A 23,017-nucleotide genomic window follows, 5' to 3' on the forward strand; every position below is an offset into this window, starting at 1 on the left:
TTTAACCACACCCTCGACCTTGTTCTGGTATATGGCATTGACATTGAACATTTAATAGTCTTTCCACAGAATCCTTCTTTATCGGACTACTATTTAATGATGTCTATCTGTTATTGCTGTGGCTAGATTCAAGGAAGCGATCCCATCTGCATTTAATTCAATGTTATGTCACAATATAACAGAAGACTCCTATGCAAATCGCAGCCCCTCCCAAATTGACCATCTAGTTGATAGCGCTGCAGGCTCACTGCGAACGACACTCGATTCTATTGCTCCTCTAAAAAAGAAGATAATAAAACAAATAAGGTTAGCTCCATGGTATAACCCCCAAACCCGCAAATTACAGCAAACATCACGAAAACTTGAAAGGAAATGGTGTTCCAACAACCTGGAAGAATCCCGTTTAGTCTGGCAAGATAGTCTTAAAACATGTAGGAAGGCCCTCTGTAATGCCAGAGCAGCTTATTACTCATCATTAATAGAGGAAAATAAAAACAACCCCAGGTTTCTTTTCAGCATTGTAGCCAGGCTGACAGAGAATCACAGCTCTATTGAACCATGTATTCCTATAGCTATCAGTAGCAACGACTTTGTGAGCTTCTTTAATGATAAAATTTTAACTATTAGAGAAAAAATTCATCAAGTCCTGCCTTTAACCGGTGCCGACTTGTCTTCAAACACAGGAACCTTGGAAACAGTTGTAGAGCCTGATGTGTGTTTTGGCTGCTTTGCTCCTGTCAACCTTCTTCAGCTGACTTTGACGATTAATTCATCTAAGCCATCAACCTGTCTCTTAGACCCCATTCCAACTAGGCTGCTTAAAGATATTTTACCCTTAATTTGCACTTCTTTACTGGATATGATCTGTCAATCTGTCTTTTTTAACAGGCTATGTACCACAATCCTTTAAAGTAGCTGTAATTAAACCACTTCTAAAAAAGCCCACTCTTGATCCTGGGGTTTTAGCCAACTATAGACCTATATCTAACCTGCCCTTTCTTTCTAAGATCCTTGAGAAAGCAGTTGCCAATGAGTTGTGTGACTTTCTAAATATCAATAGTTTATTTGAGGATTTTCAGTCAGGGTTTAGAGTGCATCATAGCACAGAGACAGCACTGGTGAAAATTACAAATGACCTTTTAATTGCATCAGACAATGGCCTTGTCTCTGTACTTGTCTTATTAAATCTTAGTGCTCCGTTCGACACCATTGACCATCACATCCTATTACTGGATAGGAGACTGGAACATGTAATTGACATTAAAGGAACCGCACTAAGCTGGTTTAAATCCTATCTATCAGATCCATCTCAGTTTGTACATGTTAACAGTGAGTCCTCTGTGCACGCCCAAGTTAGTCATGGAGTTCCACAAGGTTCTGTGCTTGGACCGATTCTGTTCACCTTATATATGCTTCTTTTAGGCAGTATTATTAGGAAGCACTCCATAAACTTTCATTGCTATGCTGATGATACCCAATTATATCGATCAGGATAGTATAGCTAGTATCGATCAAGCCAGATGAAACTAACCAGTTAACTAAACTTCAGGCATACCTTAAGGACATAAAGACCTGGATGACCTGCAATTTTTCTGATGTTAAACTCTGACAAAACTGAAGTTATCTTTTGTACTTTAACTCCCTCGCAAACACCTCCGAGACAAATTATCTCAAAAAGATATAGTTACTCTAGATGGCATTGACCTGGCCTCCAGCAGCACGTGTACTGACAAAAACAAGGAACCTCAGAGTTATCTTTGATCAGGATTTATCCTTTAACTCTCCTCATAAAACAAACTTCAAGGACTGCCTTCTTTCACCTCCCAGGATGCAGGGTTAATATCCAAAAGTAGAAAAAATCAGTTATCAAGCTCCACATCCTGTCTCAAAATGATATAAAAATTTGTGCATACATTTGCTTACTTCGGGAGGCTGGATCTGTATGCATTTTTACTGCACTGTCGCAGCAAATGCTTGCTCATGGTGGGATTTGATGGGTCTCTGTCATTCCTATTATTACTATTTTAATTAATATTATAAAGCCACTGTCGCCAAAAGTCACGTCTCTGTAATTAATATTATAAAAGTACGATCAAGACCTGCTCTATAGGAAAAGTACAAAGAGACAACTTCTGTTATGAATTGGCGCTATATAAATAAAATTGAATTGAATTCTTTTACAGATTTATTCTTTTTTATGGCATTCCTGTGATTCCATACATAACCATTGCATCTTTCACAACCCTGGGTATCCCAAAATTGCACTGTAGCCACACTGTTCTTGTAAATTCATAACATTTTTAAATATTATTTGGCCAAATCAAATTCATTGCGCACCTCCCTATTTTTGAGACTAGGCAACCACTGCGCAGGGGGTTTTTCATTTCAAGATGGACGAGTCCAAAGTTTTCTCACTTTGCAAATACAAAAGTTCAAACAGACATCTGTAGAATATGGGCAAAAATGGCCTGCATGGCAGACTTCAAAGACGAAAGCCACTGCTGAGCAAAAAGAATATTAAGGCTCGTCTCATTTTTGCCAGAAAATGATCCCCAAGACTACTGGGAAAATATTCTGTGGACTGACGAGACAAAAGTTGAACTTTTTGGAAGGTGTGTGTCCCATTACATCTGGCGTAAAAATAACACTGCATTTCAGAAAAAGATCATCATACCAACAGTAAAATATGGTGGTGGTAGTGTGATGGTCTGTGGCTGTTTTTTTTGCCAAGTCTCTTTCTTATGGTGGAGTCATGAAAACTGACCTTAACTGGGGCAAGTGAGGCCTGCAGTTCTTTGGATGTTGTTGTGGGGTCTCTGAATGGTTGAAGAACAAAATGAAGACTTTGGGGCGGCCTAGTCAAAGTCCTGACCTGAATCCTATTGAGATGCTGTGGCATGACCTTAAAAAGGCAGTTCATGCTTGAAAACCCTCCAATGTGGCTGAATTACAACAATTCTGCAAAGATGAGTGGGCCAAAATTCCTCCAGCGCTGAAAGACCGCTGTAAAAGACTCATTGCAAGTTATCGCAAACGCTTGATTGCAGTTGTTGCTGCTAAGGGTGGCCCAACCAGTTATTAGGTTTAGGGGGTAATCACTATTTCACACAGGGCCATGTAGGTTTGGATTTTGTTTTCCCTTAATAATAACAACCCTCATTTAAAAACTGCATTTTGTGTTTACTTGTGTTATCTTTGACTAATATTTAAGTTTGTTTGATGATCTGAAACATTTAAGTGTGACAAACATGCAAAAAAGTAAGAAATCAGGAAGGGGGCAAACACTTTTTCACACCACAGTAGTTTCTTAAGAAAATCTCACTGACAGCTTGACATTTTACTGAAAAATGTCATATAACTAATTGCAGTTAATATTTACTTGGATTGTTGTTCAGCTTGTGTGATTTCTTTATTCCCAACATTATCTGTATACGCATGGAAAAATGGCTGTTGTGCAAGTTATCATAAACCCATAGCAATAATAGTTATGATCACGATACAGATCACAAACAGAAATTACAAATTACAAAGTGCCTACATATTGCAATTATCTGCAGAAGTTGCCTTTGCCTCATTGAAATGAGTCTGCAGGTATCTCTGATGATTTGTAAAAAAGTAATTCAGGACTGCTTGCGCCTATTCATTTTAAAAGAGCAATGGCCAATGGGGAAACTCCAACACTTGACCAACCAATGGTGTAACTTCACTCAGTCAGGGACGGACTTTCTGTCCGCTTTGCTGCGGTCCAGCTAAAAAACACTGCAGGATATAAATAGTAGAAGCAACTGTTTGTTCTTTAGCTTGCGTACATGAAGTTTCAGCAGAAACTCACTATGTTTGACATTTTTGTTAAAATATATAGATATTTAAAGTTAAACAACACTGTCTTAAGACGGCATACAGTATCATCTCTTTCTTTTAGATTTTTAATCAAAAAAAGCATTTAATAGCTTTGATGTCCAATTTGAATTTAACAGTAATTAATTAAAACCAGATATTCTACTTAGGAAAACATAATATACTGTAATTGTCGTAGTGTACGATCTACAAACCCACAGATGCAGAACATGAAAGGAGTTTAAAGTCAGGCGGCAAGGCGGAGTGGCTGGATAGAAGGGTAGACAGGCTGGAAGAAATCTGGAAGGGGACAGGAGCCGCGATCACCGGCACAGGAAAATCCTGAGGCAGAAAAAGAAGGATCAACAAACGAGGTAATAGGCAATACTAGAAAACGTACTTAACTGTCTTTAAGTGGCGAGCCTTGACGTAGTGGCCGTACAAGTGTACGGTGACAATCTGGCGCTGGTGGTGTGGGAGAGCCAGGTATTTGAGCTGTGGAGACTGATGATTGATTGAAGACAGGTGTGCCGATGATCAGCAGCAGGCGGGAAACCATGGAGCCAGACCAGAAGACGTACACACACACACACACACATCTAAAGACGAGCCGAGGAACACAAGAAACACAAGGAGAGGAGAGCACAAAAAGACACACAGGGATGGGGAGGATAGGGTGGCTGACTTTAACACTAATTCCTATATGAGGGTGCTGTTGAGTGGATGGGATTGTCATCAACAAGTGTAATGTACTGTGACTGCTTTTTAAATATGCTTTAAAGGGGATGTTTAAAAAAGTGGTCAACTTAAGTACACATTTCAGTCATTTCAAGCCCATGGCTGGGGTTTGTGCCTTGGTTGTGATCTGGCAGTATGGAATAATAATAATCAAAGGAAAACTTAAATTCAATGACAACCATTAATCATTGAAAAAAACATTTACCATTTACCATAAAGTTGTCTTGTGGGAAATATAACGTAACTCACTTATTTCATAATGCTGAACAAGAGACTCAAAACAGAAACAAAACATTTGAAATCAGAAAATGTATTGATCAGGATTTTCAAAATTACAGTTCCAGGTAGTTTACATACAAATACCATGAGATAGCTCTGAAAACATTATATGTACTAAAATGTACCTTTAGATACATACTTGACATTCTTTTTGCCTATTTCCAGTACTTTATGAGTCATTTAACTGTTTGCATGATTAAGACAAGTGTATTCTCTTAATTGCAATCCATTCGATATAGATATATCAGTAATTAAAGGACCTGTGTGTAAGATTTAGGAGGCGCTATTGGCAAAAATGGAATATTGTGTTGTTGTTGTGCTTTCACTACCTTAGAATAAACTCTCTAATTTTATACTTTTTACCTGTGTGAGGATGGCGAAACTCCTTAGTATCATAAGTGTTAGAGCAATGTGTACATCTACCACATCTATAATTTCTATATACCTCCTTAGAAAGCCAGTTAGTTTTCATGTTTCATCTATACATAGATGTGACAATACAGTCCCTTATATTCTTTCCTCTTTTATAACAAAACCTTGGCATAGAGGCAGATATATGCTGCAAAGAAGGGTCACATTTAAGTAGACCCCAATGTTTTTTGTAATGTTCTTAACCCTTCTGGAGACAGTACTATATTCAGACACAAAAGAAACTGTTATCTTCCGGTCTATGAGATGAACAAAATAATTTCGGTCTATGAGACCGAAATTATTTTGTTCTAGGCACTAGACTAACTGACAGCTGTATCCATAATATGGTCTTTGTAACCTCTCTGGACAAATCTTGCCTTCATTTCTCTTGCTTTGACATCAAAATCACTATCTTTATTACATATGTTTAAGTCTTACAAACTGCCCATAGAGAATGTTGGCTAGCATTTTTTAGGATGGTGACTTTGGGCATGTAAGAATAATGTTTCTGTCAGTATGGAGCTCTTACTCAGTAGATGTAAAACACAAAACCACATTGTTAATAAATCTCTTCAATAAAAGGATTATTGTTAAATATGTACCTTTTCTCCCACATGCCCATAAACAAATTAGCATAATTAGGGGCAAAGGGAGACCCCATGCTCGTTCCTCTGTAAATAGTAGTTCTTGTTAAACATAGAATAATTAGAATTCAAAATAAATTTAGTCAAAACCATTATTATTAACCAAAATTTAACCGGTAATTCCTCTCTTTGCAATTCTAAAAAACATTGCATGGTCTCAAGACCACCTTCATGTGGAATGTTTGCATATAAACTTTCCACATCAAAAGTTACCAAAAATGTAGGAGATGGTATAAGTTTTACAATATCTCTAATGAAATGATCAACAAACCTACTCAATGGTTTGGATAAAGAGTGGTTCCCTGCAACAATAGGTCTTCCTGGTGGACTCACAAGTCTCTTATGTAGCTTAGGATACATAAGAGAAGGGGAAAGACTACTGTCACATCTACAGTGCATCCGGAAAGTATTCACAGCGCTTCACTTTTTCCACATTTTGTTATGTTACAGCCTTATTCCAAAATTAAATTAAATTTAAAAAAAAAAATTAAAAACGAAAAAAAAAAAAAATCACATGTACATAATTATTCCCAGCCTTTGCTCAATACTTTGTTGAAGCACCTTTGGCACCAATTACAGCCTCAAGTATTTTTCAGTATGATGCTACAAGCTTGGCACGCCTATTTTTGGGCAGTTTCTCCCATTCTTCTTTGCAGGACCTCTGAAGCTCCATCAGGTTGGAAGGGGAGCGTCAGTGCAGAGCCATTTTCAGATCTCTCCAGAGGTGTTCAGTCGGGTTCAAGTCTGGGCTCTGGCTGGGACACTCAGGGACATTCACAGAGTCCCGTAGCCACTCCTTTGTTATCTTGGCTGTGTGTTTAGGGTCGTTGTCCTGTTGGAAGATGAACCTTCGCCCCAGTCTGAGGTCCAGAGCGCTCTGGAGCAGGTTTTCATCAAGGATGTCTCTGTACATTGCTGCATTCATCTTTCCCTCGATCCTGACCAGTCTCCCAGTTCCTGCCATTGAAAAACATCCCCACCGCATGATGCTGCCACCACCATGCTTCACTGTAGGGATGGTGTTGGCCAGGTGATGAGCGGTGCCTGGTCTCCTCCAGACATGACGCTTGCCATTCAGGCCAAAGAGTTCAATCTTTGTTTCATCAGACCAGAACATTTTGTTTCTCATGATCTGAGAGTCCTTCAGGTGCTTTTTGGCAAACTCCAGACGGGCTGTCCTGTGCCTTTTACTGAGGAGTGGCTTCCATCTGGCCACTCCACCATACAGGCCTGATTGGTGGAGTGCTGCAGAGATGGTTGTTCTTCTGGAAGGTTCTCCTCCCTCCACAGAGAAACGCTGGAGCTCCGTCAGAGTGACCATCCGGTTCTTGGTCACCACCCTGACTAAGGCCCTTCTCCCCCGATCGCTCTCTTTGGCAGGGCGGCCAGCTCTAGGAAGAGTCCTGGTGGTTCCAAACTTCTTCCATTTACAGATGATGGAGGACACTGTGCTCACTGGGACCTTCAATGCTGCAGAAATGTTTCTGTTCCCTTCCCCAGATCTGTGCCTCGATACAATCCTGTCTCAGAGGTCTACAGACAATTCCTTGGACTTCATGGCTTGGTTTGTGCTCTGACATGCACTGTTAACTGTGGGATCTTATATAGACAGGTGTGTGCCTTTCCAAATCATGTCCAATCAACTGAATTTACCACAGGTGGACTCCAATCAAGCTGTAGAAACATCTCAAGTATGATCAGTGGAAACACAATGCACATGAGCTCAATTTTAAGTGTCAGGGCAAAGGCTGGGAATACTTATGTACATGTGGTTTTTTTGTTTTTATTTGTAATACATTTGCAAAGATTTCAAACAAACTTCTTTCACGTTGTCATTATGGGGTATTGTTTGTAGAATTTTGAGGAAAATAATGAATTTAATCCATTTTAGAACTAGGCTGTAACATAACAAAATGTGGAAAAAGTGAAGCACTGTGAATACTTTCCGGATGCAGTGTATGTATAGAGAACCTAACATAAAAACTAACTGCCTTTCTAAGGAGGTATATGGAAATTATAGATGTGGTAGATGTACACATTGCTCTAACACTTACTAAGGAGTTTCACCATCCTCACACAGGTAAAAAGTATAAAATTAGAGCGTTTATTAATTGTATGTTATCTATATGCTGAAGTGTCCATTTGGCTTTATATATGTAGGCCAAACGAAGTATAATCTTAAATTGAGAGTAGCTGAACATAAAGCAGCTATAAGAAATGAAAACATGGCTTACGCAATTGCGAGGCACTACAAGGAAAGAAACCACAGTTCTGCTGCCTCCCTGAAATTCATAGGGGTCGAGAGAGTCACTCCTAACTCTAGGGGTGGCAATATCATAAATCAGTTAGTGAAAAGGGAAGCGTATTGGATATATACTCTCAGCTCCTTGGAGCCACATGGGTTGAATGAGGCATTAGACTTGAGTCCATTTTTGTAACTTGTGCTTGTATGTTTAACCTACATTGTTTCTCTGTGCTTCCAGGTGACCTCATATGTAGGTAAAAGTTGAGCTGCTAAAATCCCTCCTGGCACTACCCCCTTTCCCTTATTAGGATAGGTGTATGTATTCTGTAAATAGATTTCTGTTATGTATTTGAATACAGTACCTGCTTTCTTTTTATATGCAATTTGACTGCTAGATGCCCCTAAATCCTACACACTGGACCTTTAAGCTGTCTTAAACTTCTACAAATTACATACACACATATGACTTCAATCAGTTACAAATTACATATGACACATTGTTAAATTAAAACAAAGTTAGAGCCATGATAGATAAGCACCCAGATGCATGTATTACAGTCTTTATAATATCGCCATTACAGACTCTGAGTGTTATGTGGTAGTAAATGTGCTTTGTAAGTATCATGATAGGACCATTAAAATCTATGTGGAAATGAATATATTTGAGTGAAACATATATGGCCATTACTTCAAAAAACAATTACTTCAGGGTATTCCTGAATTTTGAAAATGTTTTCATCCACAGGAAACAGTCACCTTTCTGTCTGCCTGCTGAACATACTAATGAGAAGTATACTGTAATATACAAGCTCCCTATGGCTTTTCTAACCCAATGATACCTAGATCAAGATCGTGGTCAAATAGCAGGCATTATTGTAATGTTAAAGCACATCTGTGAATGTTGCTAGTAAACCATAGAGTAAACAATTTCGAAGCTTTTTAAATTAGAAAATAGCTGGATGACCTGAAGTAACTAGAGGAATACCACTGTAGGAAATAAAAAGTTAGTGGATGTAGCTGAAGGTGACCTTACTCACTTGGAAACTAAGGATGCTTCTTACTTCCATCTAGCCACTAATTCAAAACAAATTTTTCTGACATTTGCATAGTCTGAATATGACACAAGCCTTTTTAATAATGTGCTTAAGATCACAGTATAAAGGTGTGTATGCAAATCGAATTTTAGAGGCAGCGTGATTTCATGTGTATACAAACGCAACCTATCTGGAGCAAACTCAGGTGAATATGCACCCTCACGACCTTGAGCGAAAGATTTGTGCTTATCTTGAGGCTTTCTTACTCCAATTCATGAATATATGGAAACAAGAAGAAAAGTAAAGGGGTCTCCACTCACACACTAGCTAGCTGTAGCATGCTAGTACATTGATAGCTAGTACAGCTAACGTCTTAACAGTCAGTACATTAGCTGTTTGTGAATAAAGACGGACTTCAAAAACAATCAAGCTTTCAAACTCATGCTTATAACACATGGTGGAAATTCGCTTCGTGTTCAGACTGAACATACAAGAGCTTTCAGTGGTCTGGACCGTCGGGTACCAAACCATTAGGTGAGGTATCGGATATGTCAGCAACCCTTTTAGTAGGGTTCACTGTTCCTGAGTATGAGCGCTTGGCCCTGGCGCTTGGTTTTTAATGTGAAATTACTTAGACTGTAAAAACACTGGGCCAGATTAACAACAAATCTCTAAAAAGTGTGCCTTAAAACCCCATATAAATGATAATTATGGCTACATTCACAACAGTGTTAATATGAAATTATAAGGGAATATCACTTAATGTCAGCAAGTCAGTATTCAATTACAGCTAAGCCGTTTTTTTATAGATGTTATCAAAAAATATCCAGCTTATACACTTATATAATAGATTTCCACCTGCATTTGATGCTACGCATCTCCTGCTAAATAATGAAACATAAACATTTCCATAATCCCTCTGGAAGGGTCCTTCTATCACCTGTTAATTTGTGGCAACATATATTTTCAATTACAAATTGTTATTAATAAGAATTTAATTTAGCTAATGATAATGTAATTTAAAAACAAGTACATTAAGGATATTAATGCTTAAAACATGAATTATACAGTGCAAGATATAGTGAGACTAATGGGCATTCACTATTTGTGTGCTATAACAGAATAGTAATAATAAGTATGAACCATTGAAATGAGGGAGGAATTAAAGTCTCAAATTCAAATCCAATCTTTGCCACTACTGTTCTGCCCTCCTCTATTAGTATTATTACACCAATACACTAGGAAGATTAAGATTAAATTAGGTGTTGCTATGGATGGGTTTAGTACTTCGATGTTTCCTTCCATTATCCTTCACTTCTTATTCTCCTCTCTCTTCATTTACTCCTGTTTTCTGGGGCGTCCCTTGAACTTGTCCATGAGGTTGAAAGCTCCCATGTACTGGCCCAGCAGAATCCCCTGCTTCATGGGGAGGATGCTGTGGAGAGAAACACAACGAAGAGATCAGCTGGCCATTAAGACCTTTTGGCTGGCCCTCATGTCTTCAAGAGTTCTAGTTAGTTTAACACATATTTTTATCTTCTTATCCTATGCTGCATTTCTTATTGATTTTGTTATGCCTTATGTAAAGCACTTTAAAATGGTTTTGTGTATGAAACAAGCTTGATCAAGAAACTCTTTCTGAAACTATAAATATCCCAAATAATATAGCCTTTATATAATGAATATATTTTATGAGTAGTTCAATGATGCTGCACGCAGTGCTGCCTCTAGTCTGGACATCCTATCATTAGCATTATTTGTTAGAAAGCTACAATTTGCAAGTTCCTTCACCACAATTAACAGATGTGTTTAAACAAATATTGCTGTTATTATGCTAAGTTATATCTATTCAGATTCATAATGACTATTTTGGGTTTACTATGTATTTAGAGCTCTTGCAGCTTTTTGGTGCTTTGGTGATAATGTTTTTACCTTTAACACTGTCAACGACACTTATGACATATTTTGGCATTATTACATATTTGATTTAGTTCATTATGCAAACAGTTATATTGCAATTTTCGATCTGTATTTGTGTTGTCTACTGTTTTGTGGCAGAACTAACAAGGAATTAAAACAACACAGGATATTTCAACAGCTCATGGATATGCTGAAAAAACCAACATCCCACTTTTCTCATATCTGCCATGGTTCATGATTGTAGATAAATTAAAGCTGCAGATGTTGAATCCAGTGTTAAATAAATATATGAGTAGATGTGGGTGTTACATTACATTCAGTTGGCAGATGCCTTTGTCCAAAGGAACATACAATAAGTGCATTCAGTCTCAGTAGGAACATGAGCTAGATTTTGACAAAGATTTGTCTTTTTTAATGAGATAGGGTAGACATGGTAGAGACTCCTTTAACACATCAGACTGCTGACATGCATATTTAACTAGATAGAAGGAATGTCTTGAAAATCAACTGGAAAGTGTGCAAAGTTTACAGTATTAACAGTAAGCCAGAATGTTGGGATTTAGGGCGCTATTGGGTGCTATAATAAAATGTACCTATAGTATAATGACTGCATTTTGTATTTGTGAAACAATGTGAAAAATATGTAAAAAAGAGACCTTTGATAGAAACTGTGTCATTGTTGTTAGGTGCAAAACAGTAGTAATACAATCTGGCCTTATTAGGGGGTCTTGTAAACAAGTTGCAGTTGAACAGTACCATGCTTTTAAAGACAGTGGACTTAAAGAGGAACTTCACCCATTTTACACATAAAGGTCAGTTTACTATTCATGAGGAATACTACTCATCATGTAAAAACACTTGTATAATGTAACACTGATGATGTCATCAGGGTTATCTTGGCTTGGTCTTGGAGATTGCAGCTTTTCACCAGAAAGACTGTTTTGTAATCTGGGAGCGTGGAGTTTGGAGAAAGATTTACCAGACAGGATGGGTAAAGCCCTTTTCAGATCTGGAATACGTAACATTGCTGGCTTGATCTGTCTGTTGAAGTGATTGCTTTTTGTCATTCAGACATAGGTGATTTTTACGTTAATGTTGTTTTTATTCAGACATGACAGAACATTTACGGAAAGAGCCACAATATTCGCACAATATTTGGCACCTGATGTGCGAGAGGGAGTAGAGAGAGAGAGAGAGTGAGTGAGAGCAGTGAGTTAAAATGGCCGTTGTAAGCTCGAGGGATGCCCCCTTCTCACAGTTAATCTACTCAACATTTTTGCTCAGCTTCATCATTTAACGTTATTAGATAGTGAACTCTGCTGCCTGTTTTATAATATCTGACAGTGCACAAGCACTGATGACAGCATGTTAAGTTGAGATTCTTGCTCACAGATAAAAGCATGTACAACAGGTTCTGCATCACTAAAATTTAAAATTGATCAGATTTCTGAGGTGATGCATGATTGGACAAGCTTAGTGCAACAGGCTTGATATGTTGTGACAGGTTACCAGTAGATGGCAGTATTTGTTTAGTGATGTGTTGGGGCCCAACAGTAAGGATTTCAGTTTTACTTGAGTTGAGCTGAAGAAAATGTATCGACATCCAATTTTTTATGTCAGACAGGCAGTCCTGCAGAGAACTCAGCGTACTGAGGTCAGTGGGCTTAACAGGGAGGTACAAATGCGTGTAATCCGCATAACAATGAAAAGAAATCCCATGTCTGCAGATGACATCACCCAAGGGGAGCATATATAAGGAGAACAGTACTGGTCCCAGAACTGACCCTTGAGGCACACTGTACTTGATATGGGAAAGGGATGACATGTACTTATTAATGCTGACACAGAATTTCCTATTGGACAGATAAGATGAGAACCAGTCTAGTGCAGTGCCAGATATGCCCACCCAGTGACTCAGTCTATCTAGAAGAATGCCATGATCAATTGTGTCAAAGGCAGCACTTAAGTCCAGCAGCACAAGAACTGAACACATACCTGCGTCTGCATTCATTAAAAGGTCATTGGTGACTTTGAGAAGGGCTGTCTCAGTGCTGTGGTGTTGACGAAAGCCAGATTGGAACTTTTCAAAGGTATTATTGTTTTCCACAACAGCAAGAAGCTGCTTAGATACAAGTTTTTTGATTGGACAATAGTTGTCCAGGAGGGTGGGATCAAGCCCAGGTTTTTTTAGGACTGGCTGGACACAGGCAGTTTTAAAGTAATCAGGGATGCAGCCAGTAGACAGCGAGCTGTTGAAAATAAATAGCAAATGGGGCGCAATACAATCCATAACTTTCAATAAAAACCTAGTTCGGATTTTGTCCAGAGGGCTGGAGGATACTCTCATAAGAGACATGATGTTTGTTAGTTCAGGCAGAGTTACAGCAGAAAAATTGCTCAAAGAATCCCTGTGCGGGTGATCCACATCTAAAAAAGCAGGACTGGGGGTGATACCAGATCTTATTAACTCCACCTTTCCAGCAAAGTGCAAAAGAAACTTTTCAAAATCAGCATCACAATCAGCAGGGGCACAAGGAAAAGGTGGGTTAACTATCTGATCCAGTCTAAAATAGGAAACTGGGGTTGTGCTGATGGGCAGAAATAAGTGCAGAGAAATGACATGTTCTTGCATCCCTCACCATCCTATTATAAAGGAGTAATAACTCTTTCATAGCCACAAAGTGGACCTGGAGACCTGATTTCTTCCATCTGCGTTCTGCTCTTCTGTATTTCCTTTTACAGCTTTAAATACTGTTAATCAACCATGGTTGTTTTCTAGTCTTTGAGTTTGGTCTATTTTTCAGGGGAGCTATGAGATCTAAGGTTGAAGAACACAGGTAGTTCAAGAAAAGAAAGAATCAACCAAATTGTTGCTGTTGGAGGGATCGGGAAACACATTGCCAGGAGAATTGAACAGTGTACAGAATTTTGAGGCACTATGCTCATTAAGGGCACGTGTGTACTCAGAGTGGGGTAAGACAGTACTAGCAGCCTGTAATTCACAGTTAAAAACAATGCATAGGTGATCAGATACAAACATGTCCTAATTTCCACAGATGGTATTTTCAGAACCGATAAATAATAGCAAATATGACCGGGAGGGGGTCACTAAGTTTAAACATGAGCACTTCAAAAGAGGAAAAATCTTCGCAAGCTATGAGGTTACACTTTAAATGCTTCCTATAGACAGTAACAAGGCCACCACCCCAACCACAGTCCCTAGAGATCTTACATTGAGAAGAGCCATCTTAAAAAGTCTGTGCTGGGTTAGCACTGAAGTTGAGACTGGAGGTACGGTTCTGGCCCGGATCTTTATTAAATTATTATTATTGCTATGTCGGCTGTGTCTGTTTCGTATTAAGGACCTATGCAAAATTACCACAGGAATTTTAAAAGTAGCACTAGAGGGATCCGGGCTCCAAATGACACAGCACTGCAGCACTATGATCAGTCCACAAGGGGGAGTTAGTGGCAGCAGAGGGTGCGTGGCTGTTTTTGGTGGGCAGAGAAGAGAAAGAAGAAGAACAAGGGGAAACAGGTGATGTAAACAGTCAACTACGTGAGGAGGACAGCACAGCGTGCTGCAGGTTAGCCGCCAGCATGCAACTACCTGACTTGTTTGGGTGAAGACCATCTTGTGCAAACAAGGAAGAACGATCTCAGAAAAAGTTAAAGTTGTGAATAAAACCAATGTCATGGCTACTGCAGACAGACTGGAGCCAGGTATGAAGGCTGAGGATCCTGCTAAAATGGCCAATTCCATGAACCAGTGTAGGAATTGAACCCGAAATAAAAGCATGCTTTCCACTGCTGTTGAGCAGGTCAAAGAGGCGGATGAAGTCTGCTTTCGTCAGCTCAGATTGCTGACGGGCGGTGTCATTGGTGCCGACATGGACTATGATTTTCGTGATTGTGGAGACTGCCGAGTTCCATCCCTGGGATAGATGTGGCCGGGGACTGCTGCGGCGAGGGGGCAGCGTCCTTCTTAGCAGAGGTGTTCTCTGCTGTCTCTGGACGAATGAGACCTCCAGAGCTTCTCCTGATCACGGCCTCTTTCAGTAACTTGCGGTGAGAGGACCCTAGTGGATGACCTTGCATCCACTAGGGCTCGGCAAGGAGTAGAAATGGCCATTGCTTTGGGCTTTGCATCCATGAGGAGCCATGGATCTTCAGGCTTAGCTGAAACGGCTGCATGCTCCGGGGCACCAGTGATGATGAAGCCAAGCCACGGAAGAGTGGGATCATTGTCCAGTTCTGGAGAGTCTGAGGAGTGAGATGGGATGGTCGCATTTCGGTTGCCGCAGCCAGAGGAGCTGAAGACTGCAAGGTGTTTTGCCTGGGCCGAGGCGACAGTGGAGAACTCCAGGATGAGCTTGTCTTTTTCTCTGAGCTCGGCTTCCAGACAAGTGATACTTTTCTACAGAGACGGTAAGGTGACAAGATCCACACTCTGGGATAGGAATCTGGGGTTGTGCTGATGGGCAGAAATAAGTGCAGCGTAATGGCATATTCTTGTGTCCTTCAACATCCTATTATAAAGGAGTAATAACTCTTTCATGGCCATGAAACTCTCCTGGTTGAATCAGTTAAAAAAAAAGAAGAAAAAAATGCATTAGAAAATATCTACTTAACTACGACTCACATGGTGCATTTCAGTAAGACACATCTATCACCAAGCATAAAATTCTGTTACGTGTGTTGCAGAAGCTAAATATGTCACTTTGTAAAAACCTGATACAACTTAAGTGTTTTGAATTTGCTACAGCACTTATCTGTGCCTCTGACTGGCTTCTACTTCATAGCAGCCAAGGCCAAAACTGATGAGAACTGTAGTATTTAGAGCCATCCGGCAGTGGTGGAATATAACTATATAAGTACTTTTACTTACTTAATTACAAGTACAATTTTGAGGTACATGTACTTTACTTGAGTAGTTCCATTTTACTTTATACTTATACTACAACAATACAATTCAGAGGCAAATATTGTACTTTTTACTCCACTACATTTATTTGACAGCTTTAGTTACTAGTTACTTTGCAGATTTAAAATAACTAATAAATTATGATATATTATCACAGATTAAGCTACCCAGCAGTATACAAAGTAATTAAAATTAGCTCCACAATAACCAGCTGAAACATTAAAGTGATGAACACAGTAATGCATCAATAAATATAATTCAGTGATATAATTTTTTTACTTTTGGTACTTTGAGTATTTTTTGATGCTAAGAGTTTGAATACTTCTTCCACCACTGCCATCCAGCATACCAAACTCCGAAAAAATACTATTTATTTATATATACTCAGAAATGACACTGAAATAATTAAAACTGATGGTCATAACATAAGCATAAAGTATTGTTACATTATTAAGGAAACTCCCCTATTTCTATGTTGAGGGGCATTGAGGATATCATTAAAACAAAAATTGAAATGAGAATTTAGAGTGAGGAAAACTCATCCTACTTTACAACTCTATAGAAAGCACTATTTTATGGGAAACCTATGTTTCAGTGGTTTTGGAGTGTGACCAAGCCACTAAAATTTAGGATATCTTGGCTTCTGCATCAATTGTGACTCTGGCAAGTCCCCTAACTTTATGGAAGTGCAATAATAAATTGCTGGTAAACAATCCAGGGGGCACTGCCGTTGTTAGTGTCAGCAATAAGAATTAATTTCACAAATAGCTCCTAATGGAATAACGTATTTGTGCTAAGTAGGCTTTGTTGAGTAATTTCTTAGAGCCAGAATGATGCCTTCCTGCATCTCTTCCTAAATCAGCCCGTGTTAGTAGCTTTTGGATGACTAACAATCCTCTGACTAACAATGACTGTCTTCAAAGAGGGAGCAGAGACAAGGCTGGATAATACAACAACACATTATTAAAAGCTTGAATACAATGGCTTTTATGTAAAATGAACAGAGGTGACAGGCGAGGCACTATCTCCATTTGTGTGAGCTGTGTTCCAGAGACGAAAAGCTTTCTAATAGAGAATAATGGCTCTGTCCCCAGACAAATGGACCAGAGAAAGAAAAAAGAACAACAAGAAAAGACATCTCCAAAATACTCTCTTATCAAACATAATAAAAGGGCAAAACAACTCAGCTGAAGCACTGAGGGTTTTAGCCAAGGTTATCAGAAACAGTGCAGTTTCATTTCCATTACCAATCTTACTGCAAAGATATTACACGTTTTTAATCATTTGGTTCAAGTGATGGGAACTGCCCTTGTTCTATTGGAGCCAATGCAGAGTCCGCTGTGTTGCTTTATAGGAAATGGAGGCACCGCGACTAAACCTACGTGAAAGGCTGTGTCAGTGTATTCTGACCTTCAGTCAATAATGCATTTGCTGTGATAAAAACTTCAATATGTTTACACAATCAAAATACTGTACTTAAAGCTGATAGAAGACAAAACAGCAAGAGAGTGTACCAATTTGAATTCAGGAGTCCAAACTCACAAGAGAGGCAGGTTGCAATATGCTCAATTTGAAGCTGGGATAACAGCATTCTTGCTAACATCGGCAGCTCAGCTGGGCTCAGGTGATTTCACTTCAACACAACTCTACAGCTCAGAAAAAATGAAGTCTATTCCAAATATGGTATTAATGCCAGCTAGATAGAATAAAAAATAATGAGTGACCAGTTCTTTAATCCATGACAGTTTTTAGCCTTTCTTTACTCTGGTGGCTCACTTTAAAGCCATCTGAAGACAGCAGGTATCTGTTCCATCTGCAGTCTAATTCAAGGGATGTTGCACACTGTCAAGGCACAATTACGCATGGCAGATCCACTGTCAAATTTTGTGCAACCAGCACCAGACTGATGTAAAATAACCACAGAAACCTCTATGCTTATGCACACATCAAACTTGTCATTTTGATGAATTACTCTACAATTTCTACTGAAAATCAACAGCAGTGGTGAAGATGGACTCATTGAAAACAGATCACACAGTTCACACAATCGTAGATTAATTAAAACTTCTCTTTCTGCAAATAACTCCCTCAGGACTTCAGTCCTGCCAGTCCTCTCCCAGTGTCTCCATCTTCTACTTGTGGTTCCTAGAGTCTCCAAAAGTAGAATGGGAGCCAGAGCCCTCAGTTATCAAGCTCCTCTCCTGTGGAATCAGATCCCAGTTTGAGTTCAGGAGGCAGCCACCATCTCTACATGTAGGAGTAGGCTTAAGACTTTCCTCTTTGATAAAGCTTATAGTTAGGGCTGGCTTGGGTGAGTCCTGAACCATCCCTTAGTTATGCTGCTATAGGCCTAACTGCCGGGAGACTTCCCATGATGCGCCTCTTTCCTCTCTCCTTCTCTCCCTCTCCATCTGTATGCATTTTTATCACATTAATGCATGTTACTAACTTGATATCTTCTCTCTCCCGTAGTTTTGTGCTTTCTCGTTTCTCTCCTCTTTCCTTCTGTCGCTTTCAGCAGGTATTTCTGCCTCTGGAGCTGCAGAGTCTGGATCTATGATTGTGGGCCACCTGCTGCCCCCGTGTTTCTGCTCAACAACTGCTACTACAATTGTTATTATTAGTCGTATTACTATTATTATCACTATCATTCCTATTATTATTACTTTATTAATATTAATATTACCACTACCATTACACTCTCTCTCCCAACCCAACTGGCAGCGGCAGATTGCCGCCCACCCTGAGTCTGGTTCTGCCCGAGGTTTCTGCCTCTTAAAGGAAGTTTTTCCTTGCCACTGTCGCCAAGTGCTTGCTCATGGTGGATCTCTGTAAATTATATTATATAGATTATGGTCTAATCCTGCTCTATAGGAAAAGTTCAATGAGATAATTTCTGTTATGAAAAGCTATGGGACCCTGCATCAAAACATTTAATATCAGGTAGGAGCTAAGGCTTAGCTAACGCTTTGTCTGATTAACAATTACATGCTATGGGCAGATAGCTAGCTATAAATACTATCCCTGCATCTTAGATATCCCTGCGTTTAGATGACTGAATCCTCCAGAGCAGGATAAATATGCGACTCTTAAAGCTCACCTGTTAAAGACTTTTATAATAATAAATAATAAAACTTTATTTATAGAGCACTTATCAAAACAAAGTACAAAGTGCTTCACAACAAGAGAAATAAAATACCACAGTGAAGGATGAAATATAAAGAAATAAAATACATAAAATACACAAAAGCAATAATATAAACAGCCACTTCAGGTAAAATCAGGATATGCTTTCTGATAAAAATGTGTATTGAGAAGAGACTTAAACGAAGACACTGACTCAGACAAATTAATTTGTTGTTGTTCCAGAGCCTCGGGGCCCTAACAGCAAAAGCTCTGCCCCCCTTAGTTTTCATCCTGGACTCTGGAACAGACATAAGACCCCTGCCTGAAGCTCTCAAACTACGTGAAGGTTCGTAAGGGATTATAAGGTCTAAAATATAGTCTGGAGCCAGGCCATGAAGAGCCTTAAAAGTAATCAACAAGATCTTAAAATCAATCCTAAAACAAACAGGTAGCCAATGTAAAGAGGCTAAAACAGGTGTGATGTGGTCGTACTTCTTGGTCCTGGTAAACAGCCTAGCAGCTGAGTTTTGTACAGTCTGCAGTCGTGTAAAAGTTTTTTGATTAAGACAAGTGAACAGGCAGTTACAATAATCGAGGCGTGAGGAGATAAAAACATGTACAACAGTTTCTGCATCACTAAGATTTTAAAATAGATCGTATTTTTGCAATGTTTCTGAGGTGATAAAAACATGATTGGACAAGCTTAGTGATATGTTGCTCAAAACGTAAACTGCTATCAAACAGGACACCAAGATTTCTTGCAACAGGCTTGATATGTTGTGACAGGTTACCAGTAGATGGCAGTATTTGTTTAGTGATGTGTTGGCGCCCAATAACAAGGATTTCAGTTGAGCTGAAGAAAATGTATCGACATCCAATATTTTATGTCAGACAGGCAGTCCTGCAGAGAACTCAGCGTACTAAGGTCAGTGGGCTTGACAGGGAGGTACAACTGTGTGTCATCCGCATAACAATGAAAAGAAATACCATGTCTGCGGATGACATCATCCAAGGAAAGCATGTATAAGGAGAACAGTATTGGTCCCAGAATTGAACCTTGAGGCACACCGTACTTGATATGGGAAAAGGATGACATGAAGTTATTAATGCTGACACAGAATTTCCTATTGGACAGATAAGAAGAGAACCAGTCTAGTGCAGTGCCAGATATGCCCACCCAGTGCCTCAGTCTATCTAAAAGAATGCCATGATTAATTGTGTTAAAGGTAGCACTTAAGTCCAGCAGCACAAGAATTGAACACATGCCTGCATCTGCATTCATTAAAAGGTCATTAGTGACTTTGAGGCGAGGGGGCCTTCTTAGCAGAGGTGTTCTCTGCTGTCTCAGGACTTTTGAACTTTCTAACGCTGAGCGGGCCTGCCGGCTTTTCTCCCTGCAAGGCCTTGGCAACAGCAAGCCATTTGAACTAATGGATAAAATGCTAGATCTACTGGGAAGCCACAAACCAGACTTTCTGTTCACCCAGCTGTTTCTGCAGCAGCTGCATTCTCAGTTACAGGCTGCTTTGGCCAACACCATTGTCACTGACTGTCGGGCTCTGGCTGAGGAGGTCAATAAGTTCTTGCTTATCGACGCAGCAACTCCACGGCAGCAACCCACAGGCCCCTGCTCTCTATGCAGCTTCGGCAGGGCAGTAAACACCTGGGCCGCTGCTCAGTAGCTGCCATGAGCGGCAGTTGAGCAGGCAGGCTGCTGTTTATCCAGGACACCGTCTCTGGGTGGTGTTTTCGCATCTTGAGTGGACATGCTGTGGACAACAGCGGACCACGCTGGACAACGTCAGAGTCTTCGCACCGGTTCCCACATCACAGCACGGCCCCGCCAGCCTGTGGTCAGCGGGGTAAGTGTTTGTCCGCCATGACACCCACCGTGGAACCAATTCATCCACCCTATGATGTTTCTGTGGACCACCTTAATTCTGGTGGGATGTATGTAGTGGACCCTACATGGACTAAAGGACATAATTCACCAAATCCCATTTGGTAGTGGGTGTTAAGCACGTACTGGGTAGTTATCCTCACGCTGTACACAGTGTAATGTTGACTCGCTCCTTTTAAGGCGTCCATGGGTAACCATAGCAACAGCAGTGCCAGATGGTGTAAAAGCAGATGTTGTGTCACCTCCTTTTTGGGGGCATTGTCAGTGTGTGTAAGAATGAACGGCCACACAGAGGTGCAGCCAAAAGAGAAGTTACTGGTCTTGTTAATCCCAGCAACTCCTACAATTCCACATTTAAATAGAGAAACTGAAAATTATTTTAAAAAAATCTAAAAAAATCTATAAAAAATAATTTCTGAATTGAGTTCCTTGAACAAAATACAGTTAAAATGACTATATCCTACTGGTATTTCTAAATGCATTTTGCATCTCAACAAATCAGCATTAAGAAGTTGATAACTGCATTAACTAATAACTAATGTCTACTTTCATGACTAACAAGGGTGAGACGGTGTTATTGAGAATGGAGTGGAAAAGAGAAATAAAATTAAAAAATAAAGCTACAGAGAAATAATGTGGACAGGAAAGGAACAAAGACCAGGAATGGTGAGGAAAGAGCAAAAAGGGAGGAATGACGATGATCAGAGAAAGTGGTGAGGAATAGAGATGGGTGAGGGGAAAATGATGAGAGGAGACGAAAAGAATAAAAAAAGGAAGACTGCACAGAGAATAATGGACAATCACAGATCAATCACTTGATCTGATGTGACCACTTGTCAATCAATCAGAGAACCTTTCTTCACAGTGGTGCACAAGGTGGAGGAAAGAGGCCTCGTGGTACCTGATGACTCTAAAAGGAGTCTGGACCTCACACACATCTGCTCTGGAATTAGCAGGTCTAAAAGCTAAATGTATTTATCTCGTTCTAATACTTGCACTTTGAGCATTCTGAGTGGTTTTGGGCAGGATGGGGGATGGGTGGACTTGATTGTGTAGTAAAGAGGGGTGGGCTTCTTGACAAAGGCAGGGCTCCCTTTGTTACTGCTGAAAGATCATGTTTGAAATATGCTCTTCATTACTAAAGACAAGGCTTCTTTCTTGGAGGCAAATGATGATCTTCAAATACCTGCCGAACCCTGCTGAAGGAAACAGGAACACCTGTTCTAAAAGAAAATTCTTCTGATTATACCATAAAAATTCGAAATACAAAATCACTTAAAACAAATAATGAACTTGAACCTGGAACCTAGAAGCCACGCCAGCAGCACCACAATAAATGAATAAATAAAAATAAATACATTAAGAATTAATGCATTTTAAAGTTAAAACTCAATCCTTACACTAGAGATGTGCCGGTATACCGGTTTTACTATTTTATTTAAACAATTTTTACTACTGTCCTTATTGTGAATATCGTCATTTCAGAGGGCACCACAGCACAGCTCTGCCATTTTATTAGCAGATTTTGATAAATCACAACGGAGCGTCAAAGACACAGCTGTCACAACAGGACCAGAGAATCAGGCTCCTTGTCTGTCTGGCTCTAACTACTGTGGCCATGACTTGTAAAAGCCCAATATAACTGCACCGTAGTCCATTGCTTTTATGGTTTAATGTTCTGTCTTTTAACTAATAACACTAAGCAGGCACTCCAGAAAGTCAGTACTTTGAATCAGAAACTCTTGACTGTGACAAAACCAAAAAATTCCAAACACAAAATTCAATTCATGGTTTATACCTTATTTAAGTCACACATTCATCACATTCATTACTTTCATCCTCTTTCACAACTATTAACAATCAGAAATCAGAATATGTATAAAAACCTAAATGGGTGCATGGAACCTAGGAGACACAGACACTGAGCTGCATTTAAAATGATTTCCAACAAAGCTGCAA

The 23,017-nt window shown here is 39.6% G+C and overlaps 1 protein-coding gene across 1 annotated transcript in view; it reads right to left on the bottom strand.

The window, feature by feature from the left end:
* Positions 1 to 4,869: 4,869 nt before the first annotated feature.
* Positions 4,870 to 23,017, bottom strand: part of sdr16c5a (short chain dehydrogenase/reductase family 16C, member 5a) — a 68,025-nt gene continuing 49,877 nt past the window's right edge. Inside the window, exon 7 of the mRNA XM_044219119.1 lies at positions 4,870 to 10,623. Within this exon, the coding sequence (XP_044075054.1) occupies positions 10,527 to 10,623 (97 nt within the window). The 3' untranslated portion in view covers positions 4,870 to 10,526. The remainder of the gene's footprint in view (positions 10,624 to 23,017) is intronic.

Source organism: Siniperca chuatsi, linkage group LG13, assembly GCF_020085105.1.
Source record: "Siniperca chuatsi isolate FFG_IHB_CAS linkage group LG13, ASM2008510v1, whole genome shotgun sequence".
In the NCBI taxonomy this organism is placed as follows: domain Eukaryota; kingdom Metazoa; phylum Chordata; class Actinopteri; order Centrarchiformes; family Sinipercidae; genus Siniperca; species Siniperca chuatsi.